The sequence below is a fragment of the Aspergillus brasiliensis genome, assembly GCF_001889945.1.
Source record: "Aspergillus brasiliensis CBS 101740 unplaced genomic scaffold ASPBRscaffold_2, whole genome shotgun sequence".
Lineage (NCBI taxonomy): Eukaryota > Fungi > Ascomycota > Eurotiomycetes > Eurotiales > Aspergillaceae > Aspergillus > Aspergillus brasiliensis.
The window spans coordinates 2,411,225-2,429,340 of NW_027137443.1; the positions used below are offsets into that span (position 1 = coordinate 2,411,225).

Consider the following 18,116-nt stretch of genomic DNA (forward strand, 5'->3'; position numbering starts at 1 on the left):
GCCTTGTCTCTTTTGGTGGTCGAATTGCTTGCTGCTCAGAAGTTCATGGGGTTTCTTGCGTTTGCTCAATGTCACGTGATAGCTATGAGGCGGTTAGGATACAAGATGCCTAACTAATCAGGCTGGGTGCCTGGGCTCAGTGGCATTTTTGTGTCTGCATGTGAACCCATTTGTGATTCCTGAATTCGTATTTGGCTTTGAATAGTGTGCTCTGGTGGTAGATGCATGGCTTGTGTAGTGCTAACCTGCGGGCAGATTATTTCACTATAAAGATTTCGTCTGTTCCAGCATCTAGCATCTGGCTTCTCTATTCATATCACAGGATCGTGCAGGTGAACTCAAAGCTGTGCATATAGAGGGTCTTTCTACTATCTCAGGTTGTCATTTGGTTGTACAAAACAGTGATTAATCACAGCCTTAGCACCTGGCCTTGTGCACTTCACGATATATCAAATATATCGCATTCACTAAAGCTCAGCTGGTTAGCCCCTTGGAGAACTGGCTTCTTCGTGGCACTAAACTAGCTCGTTCTTCTTCGTCTTTGCACCTCTCACCGCCCTTTATTCACAGCATCCTGGACTTCAGTGCAACACAGCATACAAGGTGAGATTGCACCTATTCTGGACAGTCTTTCAGCAGTGCTTGAGATCACAGGTCTCTAGGGGCAGCAAGATGCATTTCAGTATGTAGCTGACACCTCGTAGCTCACTGGCTGGTCCCGTCGATCACTGAAAGTCAGCTCATAGTGAGACTTGCCTTCCTACTCCGTGAATGAGACACGGAACGTTCGGCTAGGGCCTCGGATCTTTCCTTTCAGCATCCGATCCGTTCTATATTGGGAAACTCCCGGTTGAGCTTGAGGTAAGAAAGTGAATTCAGCGGTCACTTCCCGCGTCTGTTATGTTTTCTTCGTCTTCTGCCGCTTGCTTTTCCTGCTTCTGTTCTGCACCTCATGCCACTCGTCGATGAACCGCATCTGTGACGAGCTCTTCAGTCTCTTGTTCTTTCTCCCTCAAACCTCATCAATTTCTGCGTGATTCCTGATAATGGCAGGCTCAAGCTCTTTTGAGCGCTGTGAACGCGTCAACGGGTTTGCTATATCCGGGTTGTTTGGTTATCAATGCTGATCTAGTTGTAGTCCCCAAACGTGGCGAGAGTATCGCCAGGAGGGCCAAGGCAGTGTAGCGGGCCTAGAAGGGCATAATAGTAGGTGTCTGTCGAAAAAAGACCAGATTGCAAGGACTAATTCCTGTATAGGCCCAAAAGGTAACCTGCTCGAGGATAGGAATAACCGTCGGCAACAAGGTCTTCTGCACAAAAAGTGCCTGAGTGACGAGCCGAGCTACCAATCTCGCCAGCGCTCAGAAGGCAGTAGGCGAGAACGACTGCCATTCTTCGGCAGGAAGACCGACAGAGGAAGCGAGCAGAAGAGGAGCTTTTCAGGCAAATCCGCCGCCTCAAGAACGCCAGACGAACAGTCTCCAGTTGAAGCACGTGCCCCCAAGACTGGCGACTCGCTCCGGAGAAGGCGACTCTTCCGTTCTCAGACATACCCTTTTGGTCGCAACTCGCAGAGACAATCTCCGCGTACCGGAGGCTCTGATTCCAAGCTTGGTTTTGCTCTGCAGAACATCTTTCGGTCCGGACGGCCGAAGGAAGACGAAGGAAAACCACCAGCAAGATTGAACCTTGCCGACCCATTCCTGATCAGCGTGCCTCCCCTTACCATCGCTCCTTTATCTACACACTTTCCCAATCACCAGGAACACCGTCGAGCTCAAGTCTTACCATCTGCGCCATTCTCAGACTGTTGCCCGGCTCAAGGTGTTGGTGGACCCCCCGCAGGCTGCTGGAATCCTTCCTCTCCCCTCTCTCCGCCGTCGATCCACACACCACCTTCCTTTCTTCCTGTGAATTACAATTTCCCTGGAAGCCATCTCTATCCCATCACTCCTGTTTCTCCTACTCAGTGTTTTCCAACATTTGATTGTGAGTCTCCAGGTTCCCAACGAACTCTCCCCTTTGTACCCTTAGATCCTAGCAAGGATCCTAATCCCGGGACTTCCATCCAACACCACCAGCCTTATTCCTGTCAACAACCAGTTGATTCTCCCTCTGGCTTACAAGATCATCCGCTACCCTCACAGCATCCCGAATTCGCCATGGATGCCTCACGTGGATCGCGCTTTCTGGACCCGGCGGTGGCTGCCCTCTCCAAGCATAAGGCAGAAGCCATCAAGCTTGCTCGTGAACAGGGTGTTGCTGTCCAAGAGATGTGCCGTAGGGCCAAAACAAAAACACCCCCTTATGAATTCGAGGAGTTGATTGGAAAGGGCTCGTACGGACGCGTGTACAAAGGCCACCAGCTCCCCTCCAGTAAGATCGTTGCCATCAAAGTGATGGACATTGATTCTTTGGATTACAATACTGTTCGTGACTTCAGAGATGAGTCGATCAAGGACTTTATCCACGAGATCACGGTGATGAAGCAGGTCAAAGACGCGGGTGCAAAGAATATCAACGAACTAATCGAGGCAGTCTCTATTCACTCACAACTGTGGCTGGTTTGCGAATACTGCCCTGGTGGTAGTGTTAGAACTCTGGTACGTGGATTCCTGCTATCGGTTTTCTGCCTTCGTGAGTATACATCAGTGTGCTAATGTCTTTCTACCGCAGATGCGAGCGACCGGCGACCGGCTTGAGGAAAAGTTTATCATACCTATCGCTCGAGAGCTTGCTGCTGGGTTGCGCGCCATCCATGATGCAGGCATCATCCACAGAGATATAAAAGGTATGCAATTGCCTTGATGCTATCGGGCTTGCGACTGACCATCTTGAGCTGCCAATATTTTGATCCACGAGGAGGGAAGGCTGCAAATTTGTGACTTTGGTGTCGCTGGAGTGCTTCAATCTCAGATGGACAAGCGGTCCACTTGGATTGGGACACCACACTGGATGCCACCCGAGATGTTCGCAACTCGCGGTGAAGCCCACAAGTACGGTAGCGAGGTGAGCTCTACGCAATTAGTGAGCCTTTCCGATACTGACTGCTATAGATTGATGTTTGGGCCTATGGCTGTACCTTGTTCGAATTCGCCACGGGAAATCCCCCGAACTCGAATCTTCGCGAACGTATACAAATCGGCAGACAGATCACTCGCAACACTCCGAAGTTGGACACTGACAAATATAGCGACGGCCTAAAGAGCATCGTTTCATTTGCCCTAGAATCCAACCCGGTCACCCGGCCCGCGATGGCAGATATCCTGACACATCCTTACGTTGCTGATACTGAGGATGCATATCCTACTGCATCCCTCAGCGAGCTCGTTCGCATCTACTATCAATGGTCACAGCGTGGTGGTCAGCGCATATCTCTCTTCCACCCCGGAGGTGCTGCTGCTGCAGAACTCCCAGGCGCTGAATCCGATTACGAAGAGGACTGGAACTTTAGTACGACGGATGGCTTTGAGCGTCGCTTTTCAGTTATTGATCTTGACCAGCTAGCTGCCTCTTTGGCGGAGCTGGAAGATCAGATCAGTCCAACCACGACGCCTAGCCCGGAGCATGAATCTTCTGAAGAGGGATCGGACAAGGTCATGACACCCGAGGAACAAGCAAATTTTGACGAGCGCGTGCGGAGGGGAGCTGCGGCGATGGAGGGTCTTTTCGACGAAGACAAGCCCAGTTACAAGTATGAAACCAAGAATGATTTCGTCCCAATCGAGCCCAAAGCCCCTGCGTCGGATCTTCCGCTTCGCACAGATACCGATCGATCGTCAGTCACATCGACTTTTATCGATATCGACATTGGCTCCTTTGATTCCTCGCACTATGCTGCCGGAGCAACCTCAGCCCAACCATTCCAACTTGCCGATGCGGATACCATTCGAGCGAACCGAACGAGTGGGCGTCAGCACCGGAACTCTGTCGAAGGCCGTTCACGTTCGTCCAGCAGCGGTGTTAGCAGTAACCGGGGCTCCGAAGATATGACATTCCAGCCCCAGACTGGGCCTCGTCCTCCTACAATGGACTGGAAGTTTCCTGTGTTCATGCAACCCCCGACGGAGGAGGCCGAGCCAGCCAGCTCACCGGAACCAGAGACAAAGCCGGCTGAGCCCGATACATCCGACAAACGAGCAACTATGGAATGGACATTCCCCGTCATGACCGCTCCAGCAGATGATGCGGGCGCGAGCAGCGACAGCTTGGCGGATACCAGTCAGTACGATACACTGAAAGCACCGATTGTGGACAGCCAGCCTGCAGCCACAGTGCGGCGCCCGAGTATCGGTGAGCCGGGAGACTCCCGGCCATCTACGTCCAGATCCGGCGAGTCCAATGGATCTGAGACTGACTATGACCCTTTCCGCTTCGACCGACCTTCTACACCACCCACCCAGCCGCCCGCGGACCCAAAAGATCCCGAATATCCCCAGTTGCTGAATACGTTCCAGTATCCTAACTACGACCAGTCCAACATCATGGACGGCCCAGGTCCAGATGAAGAAGAGGAGACGGATGACGTGTGGCAGAAGCCTTCTGAGGATACGGATGACCCTTCTTTGTCTGAACCGTTCCCGACAGCGATCCCCACCAAAGGCATCGACCTCAGCCTCCCCTTCGTCCCGTCTACCAACTCCTCAGTATCGGAGTCCTTGTCTACGGCACGGACCAATTTTCCTGCGCTCACCACGGATGACGGAGAGCCGATTCTGTTTCCCGAGCTCCCTCTTCCGCAGCTTGAGCTCTTCATGGCGGGTGCTAATGACCACGCGATAGCCGGGGAATTGGACCGACTGTTGGAAAGCTTTATTGACTCCTTGAATTCCACCGGACAGGCTTTGTCCCGAATTAGCATTGGTCCAGAGGTGAAAGAGGAGGTAAAATCGGAGGCTGAGTAGGTGGTTAAGCTGTGGTAGTTTCAAAAAGGGGTATCGGGCTGATGGCGTCTTGTGAACATGACATGTGCAAGGACATTTTCCTTGAGAGCTGTCTATGCATATTTCGGTGTTTCGTGCTGGATGATAGGGGGTTTGTGGTGGACTGATGTAGATGGAATTTCTTCAGTCGTGATGTAAACAACTTATCTCTGACGCAGCCTATCGTAATGACTATTCATCATTCACTGCCGAGTCCCTGGCCCACATCTAGTATAGATATCCACTGCAGCAAGAACTACAACAAACATTGCAATCAACATCTCGATACATACTGTATAGTCTCAACCCTCGTGGCACGACACGAAAAACAAACCCCGTCACGTCCAGACGTGACGCGCGTCATGAGCTGGATGCATCTCATCGCCATTTCTATATTGGTGGTCTAACTTTATGTCAACCAAGCCTTCTCCTCCTTACATCTTCAAGCTTCAAAGCCTACTACTATCCCCATGATTCGAACGACAATCAACAATCCTTGATTGAATGTGCTTACATACATAGACTCAGAATGTCTACCCCATCTACAACCTCCCCAAGCTCCCAACCAAGAACATCACCAAAAACAACTACAACAACAAAGACAATCCCCAACTGGCCCCTCACCCTCCGCACCATCAAAACTTTCTATACATCTAACCACTACCGCCAATGCATCGCCCACGCGGCGGAATGCTTGTCTCTAACGGAGCAGCCGGTACAGTACTTCATCATAGCTTCCCCTCCCCCTTTCCCTTCCCTCTCTTTTATCTTCTGACCACCACTCTTGTTTACTATACATGACTACTCTGGATGAAAGAACAGACATGCTAACAACTTCACTACCCCTATATGGCGTCGATTCGAGGAAGTAATAAAGATATACAAAACCTATCTCACGTTTTACATGGCCATTTCATACGAAGGAATGGGTCTCGCGGCCCATCAGTTCTCGAGTCAGAAGATGCCGCTTTTGCAGGCGGCTGTGGAGTGGTTTGGGGTGTGTGGGCGGTTGTTGGATGAGGTCCAAGGTGATTGGGATGATAGATTTGGTGGTACTTTGGGGGGTTGTGATAGTGATGGAGAGTGGACTTTGGTGGAAGGCAGAGGTGGTGAGAAGGGGGATGAGGATCCGTTTGTTGAGTATCATCCTGATGATGGTGGAAATTGGTGTGAAGAGGAGGATGAGATGCTGTTCTCGGGTGACAGTGACAACAGCTACGATTATACCAACACCACTATCTCGACGTATAGTGACGCATCGCTTTTCGACAAGGCTGAAGATGAAGAGGATGATGGGAATGGGATTGAGCGCGGTCTTGTTCCCTCACCGTTGAAGGTACGGAAAGTATCTGGGGAGTCGCCTGAAGTTGGTGCTCTGCAGGGTTCTGAGGCTGAGGATCATGCTACGAGTGCCTGCAAAGCTGGTGTTGGGGTGTCGGTGCCGTGGCCATTGCCGTTGAGGATCGCTACTCCCACTACGCCTACGACGATCTATACGGATACCACGAAGGAAGTTGGTATACGAGCAATGCAGTCGGTCAAGAGAACGCAATGCAAACTGCAAACCAACATCAACACCAACACAACAGTTCATTTCCTCCGTCACCAGGTCACGTCAAACATCACCACTCTCCAGAAAATGATCACGGACGTGGCTGAGATGCAGTATGCACGGCGCATGTCCAAGGGGATGCGACGGTCTGGGTCCTTTTGGAGCTTCAGTCCGGTGAAAGAGAAGCAGGTTGCTGGTGGTGATGGTGACGGAAAGGAAAAGTCTTCGTTTGGGGTAAAGGAGAGCAAAGAGCAACGGATTGCGAGGTTACGAAGGGATGGATGGCAGACGGTGGGTATTCGGGGACAGAAAAGTGGATGGAAGGGGGAGAGGTATTATCGGGAGTATTGTGAACGAGTGTTGGATGAATTGTATCTGGAAAGATCTTGAGATCTTGATTGTGATTGTGATGGTTATGGTATTTGGTTTGTGATCGTTTATGATAGGATGTTTGGTGTGGTTAACTATTATACCCTTTCGGTGTTACAGGTGTTCAATGGATTGGTTGAGCCTCCAAGATGAAGCCGCAGTCAGACAGCCCAACTAATCAAGTCGGCGTAGTAAGTAATCTATCCGGATGACCACGAGGCTAGCAAACCTGCATTCAGCCCGAGTGGAGAACGATAGGAATCATCCGAAGGACTGCTAGCAGGCCTTCAGTCAGCCTGTCAGGGCAGAGGGCGATCCAATAAACCGGCGTCCGTCCGGTTAAGCATCCCAGATGAGATTTTAGGCTGCGTCTCCGCGCCATCCTTTCATGGGGGCCAGAATTAATACCACTACGGAGTAGTATCAAAACTAATGGCCGGCATAGCCCCTTTTGTAGATAGTAGTTACTGATATGTCTCAGTCCGAAGACACGATGTGGGAAAATAGAAGACGAATACGGCGACGGTTTGGATTTCATTATGTTTCTGTCATGGTGAGTGAGACAATATTTTTCTATCTTCATCTTCTTCTGTGGCTAGTGCCCAACCCAAAGGCTAGAATTAATTAGCTCCAGGGACTGTTTTCTGTCGGCAATGTTTCAGCCTGGAGGAGAAACGGGGAAGTGCCTGATGGGCCAGGCGTCAGCATTGGCCCGCTGGTCGATTTCAGATTTGGGGGCCCGTTTCACACTAAGCCGCTTTTTCTTTTAGATTTCCCTCAATTTTCAGGGCGGAATCACCCATCATTTGCATGGAAGGGATACTACTCCGTACTGTGTAGAGAAATATACAGGAAGGTTGTCAAGTGAACAATCTGTCAATACCAGACAGATATCAGACCCGAATCACACTGCATTTCTTATGTAGTAATGTGAACACCAGACCAGTTTTGTTATTGACTACTGCATCCATGGATCACCCTACTAAAATGCGCTGCCTGGAGCATCAGCCTTGCGTGGCCGCTCCATCTGCTCTGCAGTCTCCCCATCCAGTGCATCCACATCCACTATAGATAGGATGCCCCCCCCCGTGGCTGTGCTGGGCAGCCATGGGTTAAACTCTATCGCCGGGCCAGAACTGGACCTTTTTTCTCGCCTGCTCTCCCCCTCCTTTTCCAGATAATTTAATCACTCGGTTCGCTACTAGTTATTCCCCTTCTTCTCTTCTGGTCAGTTTCAGCTGTCTATCAACTGTTAGTCTCCTTCCTTTTCTTTTCCGACCGACACGACATTGCATTGCATTGCCTTGTCTGTCTGTATCTTGCACGTGCAGCCACCGGCAAAGCGATCAGGTACCGTGTGTTTACCCAGTTAGTCTTTTTTGGTGACCCCCTATCGCTGGATGGGTTTATCCACCAGCAATCAGCTCTCTCCCTCCACACGGACGCCGTCGCTGCTCGTGTACGGAACTTAATCCCACCAAATACTTACTTCTTCCGTCTTCCTCCCCCAGATTTCGGTTTTCGAACTTCATCCTTAATCCCTCCAGAAACGCGACTCTCGCGATCTTGTCTCTCAAATCGCCCCGCTACCACCGCCCTCACGTGCGGGGTTCCCATTCAGCTTCGCGCTCGCTGGCCTCGAGCCCACCGCACACTACACCCGGATAAACCCCCCCTACTACCCTAGGGCCTTCACTAAGGCCCTTCTACTCCAGTCACCATGAGTTGTAGGTCTTTTGCTTTCTTTCGCTTATCTTTTCTTCTTTCTTTCCGCCGCCGATCAGCCATTCGTTCGTTCCCACGATGGCATATACTCTCGTTAGTCTAGCTTGCCATTGACAGCCATTGATTGGTCTCTGTGCGATTGCGCCCGGGCGGCAGCCTCATGCCTTTCATGAGCCATGTCTTTGTCTCTTATTTCCACCCTATCCTGGGGCCATTGCGTCCATGCAGGTGGCATTCTCATCCTGTTCTGGCTCTTCGGTTCGATCGTCCCATCACTAGTTGCCCTGCTTTCTCTCGTCCACCTCTCTCGTGATTTCTTGAGCGACTATTATGCTAGTTACCTTCATTTCTGCGACGTCCAAGCGCTGACCAATGAATGATTTCACAGTCCATAATATGCTCAACAAGCTGTCGGGACAGCCCGAAAGCTACGAGAAAAAGTACGATAGGCCCCTCTCGCTTCCCCTTACATCTGCAGGCATATAATAACCGTTGTGCAATCCTATCAATAGGTCCCACTACAAGTTCGGACGCACACTCGGCGCTGGTACGTACGGTATCGTTCGTGAAGCCGACAGCAGCAAGGGAAAGGTCGCTATCAAGATCATCCTCAAGAAGAATGTCCGGGGCAATGAACGCATGGTCTACGATGAACTAGAGATGCTTCAGGCTCTCGACCACCCCAACATTGTCCATTTCGTCGATTGGTTCGAATCAAAGGTCGGTGCATGAAGGCTACGCCTCTGGACGCTTCCCTGTCTAACGCTGTGGCAGGATAAATTCTACATTGTCACACAGCTGGCCACTGGTGGTGAGCTGTTTGACCGGATCTGCGAGTACGGCAAGTTCACCGAAAAGGATGCCTCGCAGACCATTCGCCAGGTGCTGGGCGCCGTGCACTATCTGCACGAACGTAATATTGTTCATCGAGGTATGTCCAACTTATCATCAGTTGTTCATTTGCCAGGAGCTGAACTAACATTGGGATCCCCTCTGACTAGACCTGAAACCCGAAAACCTTCTCTATCTTAACCCCGACCCCCATTCACCCCTGGTCCTCGCAGATTTCGGTATTGCCAAGATGCTGGATAGCCCAAGCGAGGTTCTGACCAGCATGGCGGGCTCCTTCGGCTACGCCGCCCCAGAGGTCATGCTTAAGCAGGGTCATGGCAAGGCCGTCGACATGTGGTCCCTCGGTGTTATCACCTATACCCTGCTTTGCGGCTACTCTCCCTTCCGCTCCGAGAACCTGTCCGACCTGATTGAAGAGTGCCGAAGCGGAAAGATCATCTTCCACGAGCGCTATTGGCGCGATGTGTCCCAGGACGCCAAGGACTTCATCCTCACACTGTTGCAGCCCGACCCCTCCAAGCGTGTCACTTCCGATGAGGCCTTGAAGCACACCTGGTTGACCGGTGAATCGGCCAGCGACCGCGACTTGCTGCCCGAGATCCGCGCTTACATTGCCCGCTCTCGTCTCCGCAGAGGCATCGAAATCATCAAACTGGCGAACCGCATTGAGGCCCTCAAGATGCAGGAGGATGACGAGGACATCCCTAGCCCGGTGGAAATGGCAGAGAAGGCTTCTGGCTCGACGCCCTTCCCTCAACTCTCGCCCAATGGCAAATCAAATTCCGCACCCGCTGAGGGCGAGGCTACTGGCACGAAGAAGCGCAGTCTGAGCAAGGTTGCCCGCGGCGCCATCTTCCGTGAAGTTGTGCTTGCCAAGGTCCGTGAGGCGAAGGAGAACGAGGAGCGCGAGAAGGTTGAGCGTGAAGCTCGTGAGCGGACCGCCCATGCATGAGGCTTAATCGGATGGCGTTGATAGACTTACTTTCTGCTGCTGCACCGGTTCCATTCTTGTTGGGTCACGGACCATCACTGAACTGTTTTCTGTGAATAACTTTCGATGATTCCCCGTCCATATACTGATGTGGCGTATTCTTTTTGTCTGTTTCTTGGTTTGCTGAACGAGATGGGTCTTTAATGGAGGCTTCGGTTACGGTGATAATATCCCTTTCTGTGATCTGAATTTATATCCGGTTTTGGCATGATCTTTCAATCACGCTCCGCATGTAGACTTGCATCCATGTAATTGCCTTATAAGCAGTGATCAACACTGTACGTAGAAACGTCTGATTATGACCAAATCAGATGCTGAAATATCACGTGGGGGCATCCCCCAGCGTGATCGGCCCGAACCAATCAGGTGATGGAGTGCGGCCCCGTCAGCCACCGCCAGCAGATGATCGCCCGGAGATACCCTCGCGGCCCTCTTTAACTAACTTCTATCCCCTCTTCTTCACGTCCCCCTCTTCGGTCTCTCTTAGCTCAGGTCTTTCTCGGACATTCACTGTTACTAGGGCCCATCATACTGTCACTTTCTGTCTTTCACTGAGACTGCTCCGCTCAAGAACTCATCTGTGTCCTGTGGATCGCCCCGCTCAGTTGTAGACGTCATACATCTGTGCGCTCTCCACGATCTGACAATTTCTCCCGACAAGGCTGGCCGACTATCTCCCGCCAGATCTTCCCTGGACAACCTTCAATCGACTGGTCCTCACTTCTGCCTCAAAGAGGCGCTCTGCCCATCATGTTCGCCGGCAAGCGCCTGAGCAAGGTCAGCTATAATGCCATCTACCACTCAGCTATCATCACGACCATTGCAGCTAACACAAATTCACATACAGGAGCTCTTAAAGGTACCGATTACTCCCCGATAACCTGCAACAGTCACCCTACCGGGCTGATCACTACCACGACCTACACTCCAATGCGCCACTCCCACACGAATATAACTAACACAGTCACTTCGCAGATGAAAGACCACCTCCCCCCGGGGATCACCATCGTCAAGTCCGAAAATCTCGAGGAATGGCAAATGGACATCAAAGTCCTCGACTCCAACCCACTCTACCAGAACGAGACCTACCGGCTCAAATTCACCTTTAGCAACAAATACCCAATCGGTAATTAAGCCCTACAACCTCTTACCTTCTTCTCATTGAACAATAAAACATCAGCAAACTAACACAATCCAATTCTAATCCTTACAGAACCCCCCGAAGTCCAATTCATCGAATGTCCACGCACCTCCGACCACCCCCGTCCGATCCCCATTCACCCGCACATCTACAGCAACGGCATAATATGTCTCGATCTGCTCAGCTCGGCCGGCTGGTCGCCCGTGCAGACGGTGGAAAGTGTCTGCATGAGTATTCAGAGCATGTTGACTGCCAATTCACGCAATGAACGGCCCCCCGGTGATAGTGACTTTGTGTCGTATAATCGGAGGAGACCGAGGGATATCAATTTCCATTATGATGATGATAATGTATAGTATGCTCGGGATGGGTGAAAGTGGTGGTGGTGGTGGTTGCATTGACATTGGCGCGTGATCCTCATCTTCATTCCAGTCCATTTCACATCATATCCAAATTTCTCTTTTGATTCACTATCTGCTTACTTGCCTACTTGCTTGCTTGGTGATTCTTATCAAGACTACGGAGTTCACTGGAATCTGGATGGAGCGTTGGTATGCATTGCATTGCATGCATTTACGCATGAAATTTTTTTTTTCCTTTTCTGTTTATCTCTTCTCTCATCTTTCTCTCTTTGCATACAGTTACTACTACATCTCCTGTTTCACATACATATTCAACGCATATATACACACATACATACGTTAGTCACGCTGATACACGTATTTTTCAAGAAAAACAAGTAAACAAAAATACGGGCACATATTGAATACATTCACACGCCTACTCAGTCCCTAGTATGAAGTACTACTATACCAATCCAATCTAATCCAAATCGTAGTCGATGTTTTGAGTCACTATACACAGAGTTTATGGAAGAGAACAAAGAGGAAAAAAAAGGGGGACAGACACAGTCGACGGAAGTAGCATCAGCGAGACAGGAGTAGACAAAGGAAAAGGTTCAACGCCATAAGAAAAATAACTCGCAAAGGACATTGGTACAGCAGGTTGGATTCGGGTTGGAGATCGCCATAACCAGAGGGACCTGTTACACACAACTCGCACACAAGCTGAAAGATGATGATGTTGTTAATAGTAGAGACAATTAATCTTTCTCTTGGTATATCTGCAACTTCTAATCGAGATTTTGGCACCAATAAATCAGGGTCATGCGTCTTGAGCTGTTATACAGGTCTTGTTGGAGATCAGACGGTCCCATCCTTTTCTACCGGTCAACCTCACCGAACACAAGATCCATCGTTCCTAAAAGATAGATATGTTAGTTGGTTTGTTGATACGCTAACGGCAGTGTGGTTTATGGCTTACCAATAATAGCGACAGCATCGGCCAGAAGATGGCCGCGAGACACTTGGTCGAAACCACCCAAGTGAGCAAATCCAGGAGCACGGATCTTGCAGCGGTAGGGTCTCTCGCTACCGTCACTGACCAGGAACACACCCATCTCACCCTTAGGAGCCTCAATGGCGGAGTAGGTCTCACCCGGAGGAACGGCGTAACCCTTGGTGAACAGAAGGAAGTGGTGGATCAGGGCCTCCATGTTCTCCTTCATGGCCGCACGGGGAGGAGGGGAGATCTTGTAGTCCTCAACGCGGACAGGACCAGCGGGCATCTGGTTCAGGCACTGGTGGATGATGCGGAGGGACTGACGGAATTCCTCCATACGGCAGAGGTAACGGTCGTAGCAGTCACCGTTGACACCGACGGGCACGTCGAACTCCACCTGGTCATAGGCATCGTAAGGCTGGGACTTACGGATATCCCATGGGACACCGGAGCCACGCAGCATGACACCAGTGAAACTCATGTTGAGAGCATCAGCAGCCTTGACGACACCAACACCCTGGGTTCTGGCCTTCCAGATACGGTTATCCGTGAGCAGTTCCTCGGTCTCGTCAATGCGGTCACCGAACTGAGTAGCCCACTGGTAGATATCGTCGAGGAGACCAAGGGGAATATCTTGGGACACACCACCAGGGCGGACGTAGGCAGCGTGAAGACGGGCACCGGAGACACGCTCGTAGAATTCCTAATTTCAAGAACCCATGTCAGTCATTGCGGCTAACATACAGCCCGACATGCCAGGAAACACCTACCATAAGCTTCTCACGTTCCTCGAAACCCCACAGGAAAGGTGTCAGAGCACCAACATCCATCGCGTGGGAAAGGACGGACATGAGGTGGTTCAGAATGCGTGTCATTTCACCGAACAGTGTCCGGATGTACTTGGCTCTCTCAGGGATCTCAATGTTCAGCAGCTTCTCAACAGCCAGGGAGAAGCACTGCTCGTTGGTCATCATGGAGACGTAATCCAATCGGTCGAAGTATGGCAGGGCTTGCATGTAGGACTTGTATTCAATCAACTTCTCGGTACCACGGTGAAGCAGACCGACGTGGGGGTCGGCGCGAACGATCTCTTCACCATTGAGCTCCAGAATCAAACGCAACACACCGTGAGCGGCCGGATGCTGAGGACCAAAGTTGACAGTGTAATGGCGGATCTTGCGGCCGGCTCCAGAGTCCTCGGACTCGAGGGCGGCGCCCACATCAGCCTCCGAAGGGCCCTCCTTGTTGGCCAGAGATGTGAAGGTCGGGTCGGCCGGGATGAGGCGGGTGGCCTGGTAGCTGGTGGGTTCTGCGTACCGGCGAGGCAGCGACGTCGCAATCGTCCGGGGTCTGGGGATAGCAGTGTTTCTGGAGAAGCTCGAGGGGCGGAGGCAGAGCCTTTTGGGCGCGCTGCCCGCCAGGCGAGTGAAGGAAGCAGCCATTCGGGAGAGCGGGGAGTGAGGATGAGGGTAAATCGAGGCGGAGAGCCCTCAATCCAGACGCAATTGGGTTGGAAGGAGGGGAAATTGGCGGGGATTGGAAGCGATGCGGACTGACGCTTGCTCCTCGTTGGATGAGGTTGCGCTTTCCAGGCGAGATACAATTTGGGCAGTCACGTGAGAGGAGCTTATGGTCATCAGCCCGTCTCTGGTTGGTCTGCCGCTGGCCCTTTATAGCTCCGGCCACTAGTGCCGATTCCCCCTACAGTGCTGGGTGTATTATAATCACCCGCCTCTCCGCCTTTGCGGCCTGCAGAATTTCAAGAAAATACTGCCGCTTCCGCCAAAGAACTTTTCGCAGTTGCTCCTCCACTTCGTCCCTCTTCCTCCTCCAATTCTCCCCGCCGCTCCTAAGTCCATCGCCCATCATGGCGCCTCTCGTTCCCTCGCAGGAGGAGCTTGATCGCAGAAGGGTATGTTCTGCCCTCCGACCGTGACCCTCTTGTTCCTCTCTTCCTTCCATCATGCTGACTGCATTGACTTTCCAGCTCGTCGACATCAACCCAGAGACCGTCTCCAATATCCCCTCCACAGATTTTCCTGGTCATTGGCCCGGCGAGTCGCACGAATGGTCCCTCGAAAAGTTCAAGAATGTACGTTGGTAGTACTCAAGTGTCCGCGCTCACATTGCCCTCCTCCACTCGAGTCCCATCAGCTTTGCGCTCACACGTCTTCTTTTTTTTCGCGAACAGGATCTCAAGATCGACTTCCACCGCAACGAGCGGTTTGAATCCTCCTTCTCTCTCATCGGAGTCGATGCCTCCATCGCCAATGCCTTCCGTCGTATTCTCATGGCCGAGGTGCCCAGCATCGCTATCGAATATGTCTTCGTCCACAACAACACCTCTGTCATCCAAGATGAGGTTCTCGCACAACGTCTGGGTCTGATTCCTCTCAAGGGCTCTGTGGAGGGCATCAACTGGATGCGCTGGTTCAAGAAACCAACCGACGATGATCCCAATGGAAGCAGTCCCGCCGACTACAACACCATCGTCTTGCGCTTGGACGTCGAATGTACCAAGAACCCCAACGCGGATCCGGAGGAAACTGATCCCCGCAAGCTCTACAAGAACGCGCACGTCTACGCCAAAGATATCACATTCCACCCCGTTGGTCGCCAGGAACAGTTCTTTGCTGGCGATGACGCAATCCAGCCCGTCAACCCGGACATCCTGGTCGCCAAGCTTCGCCCCGGTCAGTCGATCGAAATGGAACTTCACTGTATCAAGGGTATCGGTGCCGACCATGCCAAGTTCTCCCCCGTCGCCACGGCCACCTACCGTCTACTCCCCGACATCAAGATCCTCCGCCCCATCATCGGAGACGATGCTAAGAAGTTCGCCAAGTGCTTCCCCAGCGGTGTCATTGGCCTCGAGAAGGTCACTCGTGAGGAGGCCAAGCAGAAGGACAGCGGATACGAGGGTCACGAGGGCGAATTGAAGGCAGTAGTCGTGGATCCGTTCAATGATACCGTCAGCAGAGAATGTCTGAGACACGAGGAGTTCCAGGGCAAGGTCAAGCTCGGTCGCGTCCGTGACCACTTCATCTTCAACATCGAGAGTGTTGGCCAATTTGAAAGCGACACCCTCTTCCTGGAGAGTGTCAAGGTCTTGAAGCTGAAATGCGCAAGATGGAAGCGGGGCTTGACGGACCTTATGCGCTAAGTCGAAGCTTTTCGACTCAGCCCTCCGTGAAAAATGATTCAAAGCTATATAATGCATTGGCCTGGCGTTGGATTGTCTTGTTGATTTTGTACATTTACGAAAAAGTTGGTGACAACCTTCTTTACACTTGTTGGGAGTCTGGACTGGGATCTTTTTGTGATAGAAAAAGCAGATTTGACTTCCTAGGTCTTGAACATGATCATCAGAGCATCAGTGATTCTTCGTAATGTGTAGTCGCAGGTCCATCTCAATGACCTCCTGTCTATTGGAACGCCAGTCGGAAACGGAAATCGATGATATACGCAGGGTCACTGACTGCGATTTCCTGGCCGTCCTGAATCAAATCCTTCAGCTTGAGCTTCAGATTAGCGCGAGTCTGTTCCTCCAACTGCGGCGGGAACCGCTGGTAGAGTGTCTTCTCCTCCGTTCTCATACTAGGCTTCTTCAGCTGAGCCTCGGGCCGTTCTCCAAGCGTCTCGATAAATTCTTCAAGCGTCATGTTTGGGTTCACGGTCAACTTGCGTGCCAGATTTCCGCACACCGGGCAGTCTGGCTTTTTCTCCGCCTCAAAGGTATACGTATACACGCCTTCTTCGCCCGCATACATCATATAGTTCTCAAGGTAAGGGTTGCACGAGGTGGCAATCTTCAATGCCTCAGAAGTAGTCGCGGCTGCGATCACGGCGTTAGTTGAAGCAATGGCCGGGATAATGTTCTTGACTACTCCCTGAGTCATTTGGAAAGTGACGCCGGGGATATTGAACTGCTTCGCCCGCTCCAGAGCGGCATTGTAAACCCAACCAATGTGCTCCATATCATCACTATCAAATGCGTCATCTTTACGCTGTTCCTGCCAGGCGATCTGATGAGCCCATTCGATGCAGTGTTGAGGCTGCCGCGGGATGGTGGCGATGGTACAAAGAGGCACGGCTGGTCGCGGCGCGTGCATGTCAAGCTGACACTCGATACAGGAGGAAAGCGTGGGTAAAATCACACGCGCCTGTCCCTTGAATCCTGTTCATTGGTTAGCTGTGCTGTGCTGTATTTTGGGTCCAGCATAGATGAGTAAACATACCTTCTGTTCCACCATCGATGAGTGGCTTCAGACTTTCTGGATCCTCGAAATCAACCATTCCGACCAGGGTTGAGTTAATCCATCGTCTGGCTTCGATACTATCAAGACCACAGACGATGATCTTGAACTGCATGTAGTAATCTTCGTCTTTGTCCTGGATTTTCCCTACATACGGAGTGATCTTAACTCCTTTGACTCGTCTTTCTACAAAGGCTGCAGCAACCTCAGCTTTGGGCTTGCCTATGTCTGACTGGCGGAATAGAAACTGTCTGTTCAGGTTGGAGATATCGATCGTATCTGCGCATATTAGTCATTTGCTGTATTTGCGAGTTAGGAAGGACCTACCCATGTCAATGACGTGAATATCTTTGAAACCTGATAAAGCCAAGTTCTTGAGAATCTCACATCCTAGACCTCCAGCTCCTCTGTAAGCAGTGCTTGGTTATTATCCACAGAACTTCTAAGGGAGTAAGAATGGCTTGACTAACATGACCCTGTAGTACTATTAGCGAGTCCTATCTTATCATCACAGTGGTGAATACGCACAAAATTTTCGATGACTCTAAAGCACTTATCGTCTCGGGTCCAGGGACCCAATCTTCGTCGCTGAAGGGTCCAGACTTAGTCAGGACGTTGTATAGATGCTTCCTGGAGTGGTATGAGTAGCTGCGGCTATAGAGTGAAGAATCTATCTCACCATCGCTGAGGCGCACTTGTAGCTGCCATTTTTCGATAATGTGGTCTAGATTAGCCAAGTAGCCAACACTATTTGCCTCTACTTAAGCTCTTGTTGCATAAGCAAGTGTTCTCTTGCCTCCAAGTTGTACTGTTTATGAGCTTCCACGCCAGTTCAAATAACCTGGTGTCGTAATATAAGTAGAATAATAGCACGACAGTCGAGAGCTACGTTGCTATAGATTCTGGATCTTCAGTTGGTAGACAGCGTGGAGGAGATGATGGGAAGGTGACGATGCTGGGCTCTAAT

General features: G+C 51.2%; 7 protein-coding genes across 7 annotated transcripts; 5 read left to right on the forward strand and 2 right to left on the reverse strand.

Annotated features, from left to right (window-relative positions):
• Positions 1 to 1,046: 1,046 nt before the first annotated feature.
• ASPBRDRAFT_203894 (putative serine/threonine protein kinase) lies at positions 1,047 to 5,176 on the forward strand (the record flags this gene model as incomplete). Its single annotated transcript, XM_067621684.1, has 6 exons — positions 1,047 to 1,090; positions 1,139 to 1,206; positions 1,258 to 2,603; positions 2,677 to 2,791; positions 2,840 to 3,009; positions 3,057 to 5,176. The coding sequence occupies 6 exons, from the start codon at positions 1,047 to 1,049 to the stop codon at positions 4,902 to 4,904; spliced, it is 3,591 nt and encodes a 1,196-aa protein (XP_067483493.1). The 3' UTR covers positions 4,905 to 5,176.
• Positions 5,177 to 5,224: 48 nt separating this feature from the next.
• On the forward strand, positions 5,225 to 6,971 carry ASPBRDRAFT_401399 (uncharacterized protein). The gene is made up of 2 exons (XM_067624287.1): positions 5,225 to 5,637; positions 5,800 to 6,971. The coding sequence occupies exons 1-2, from the start codon at positions 5,452 to 5,454 to the stop codon at positions 6,862 to 6,864; spliced, it is 1,251 nt and encodes a 416-aa protein (XP_067483494.1). The 5' UTR covers positions 5,225 to 5,451; the 3' UTR covers positions 6,865 to 6,971.
• Positions 6,972 to 8,940: 1,969 nt separating this feature from the next.
• ASPBRDRAFT_117330 (serine/threonine-protein kinase) lies at positions 8,941 to 10,372 on the forward strand (the record flags this gene model as incomplete). Its single annotated transcript, XM_067617082.1, has 4 exons — positions 8,941 to 9,008; positions 9,081 to 9,288; positions 9,343 to 9,499; positions 9,570 to 10,372. 4 exons carry the CDS (start codon positions 8,941 to 8,943, stop codon positions 10,370 to 10,372), a joined length of 1,236 nt encoding a protein of 411 aa, XP_067483495.1.
• Positions 10,373 to 10,863: 491 nt separating this feature from the next.
• ASPBRDRAFT_38666 (ubiquitin-conjugating enzyme E2) lies at positions 10,864 to 12,326 on the forward strand. The gene is made up of 4 exons (XM_067623982.1): positions 10,864 to 11,188; positions 11,259 to 11,270; positions 11,387 to 11,537; positions 11,625 to 12,326. Exons 1-4 carry the CDS (start codon positions 11,162 to 11,164, stop codon positions 11,906 to 11,908), a joined length of 474 nt encoding a protein of 157 aa, XP_067483496.1. The 5' UTR covers positions 10,864 to 11,161; the 3' UTR covers positions 11,909 to 12,326.
• Positions 12,327 to 12,774: 448 nt separating this feature from the next.
• Positions 12,775 to 14,335, reverse strand: ASPBRDRAFT_116210 (NADH-quinone oxidoreductase subunit D; the record flags this gene model as incomplete). Its single annotated transcript, XM_067616963.1, has 3 exons — positions 12,775 to 12,812; positions 12,876 to 13,596; positions 13,664 to 14,335. 3 exons carry the CDS (start codon positions 14,333 to 14,335, stop codon positions 12,775 to 12,777), a joined length of 1,431 nt encoding a protein of 476 aa, XP_067483497.1.
• A 296-nt stretch (positions 14,336 to 14,631) lies between these two features.
• On the forward strand, positions 14,632 to 16,265 carry ASPBRDRAFT_38668 (DNA-directed RNA polymerase core subunit RPC40). Its single transcript, XM_067623983.1, has 3 exons — positions 14,632 to 14,805; positions 14,881 to 14,985; positions 15,085 to 16,265. Exons 1-3 carry the CDS (start codon positions 14,761 to 14,763, stop codon positions 16,054 to 16,056), a joined length of 1,122 nt encoding a protein of 373 aa, XP_067483498.1. The 5' UTR covers positions 14,632 to 14,760; the 3' UTR covers positions 16,057 to 16,265.
• Positions 16,266 to 16,318: 53 nt separating this feature from the next.
• On the reverse strand, positions 16,319 to 17,857 carry ASPBRDRAFT_192409 (NEDD8-activating protein UBA3; the record flags this gene model as incomplete). The annotated part of the gene is made up of 6 exons (XM_067620478.1): positions 16,319 to 17,070; positions 17,132 to 17,428; positions 17,477 to 17,556; positions 17,620 to 17,625; positions 17,678 to 17,779; positions 17,829 to 17,857. 6 exons carry the CDS (start codon positions 17,855 to 17,857, stop codon positions 16,319 to 16,321), a joined length of 1,266 nt encoding a protein of 421 aa, XP_067483499.1.
• Between the last annotated feature and the right edge of the window lie 259 nt (positions 17,858 to 18,116).

Coding starts and splice junctions, on each gene's coding strand:
- ASPBRDRAFT_401399 (XM_067624287.1), top strand. CDS start 5,452: ATGTCTACCCCATCTACAACCTCCCCAAGCTCCCAACCAAGAACATCA. Junction 5,638..5,799: donor TGTCTCTAACGGAGCAGCCG/GTACAGTACTTC, acceptor GAAGTAATAAAG/ATATACAAAACCTATCTCAC.
- ASPBRDRAFT_38666 (XM_067623982.1), top strand. CDS start 11,162: ATGTTCGCCGGCAAGCGCCTGAGCAAG. Junction 11,538..11,624: donor TAGCAACAAATACCCAATCG/GTAATTAAGCCC, acceptor TAATCCTTACAG/AACCCCCCGAAGTCCAATTC.
- ASPBRDRAFT_38668 (XM_067623983.1), top strand. CDS start 14,761: ATGGCGCCTCTCGTTCCCTCGCAGGAGGAGCTTGATCGCAGAAGG. Junction 14,806..14,880: donor AGGAGCTTGATCGCAGAAGG/GTATGTTCTGCC, acceptor TTGACTTTCCAG/CTCGTCGACATCAACCCAGA. Junction 14,986..15,084: donor CCCTCGAAAAGTTCAAGAAT/GTACGTTGGTAG, acceptor TTTCGCGAACAG/GATCTCAAGATCGACTTCCA.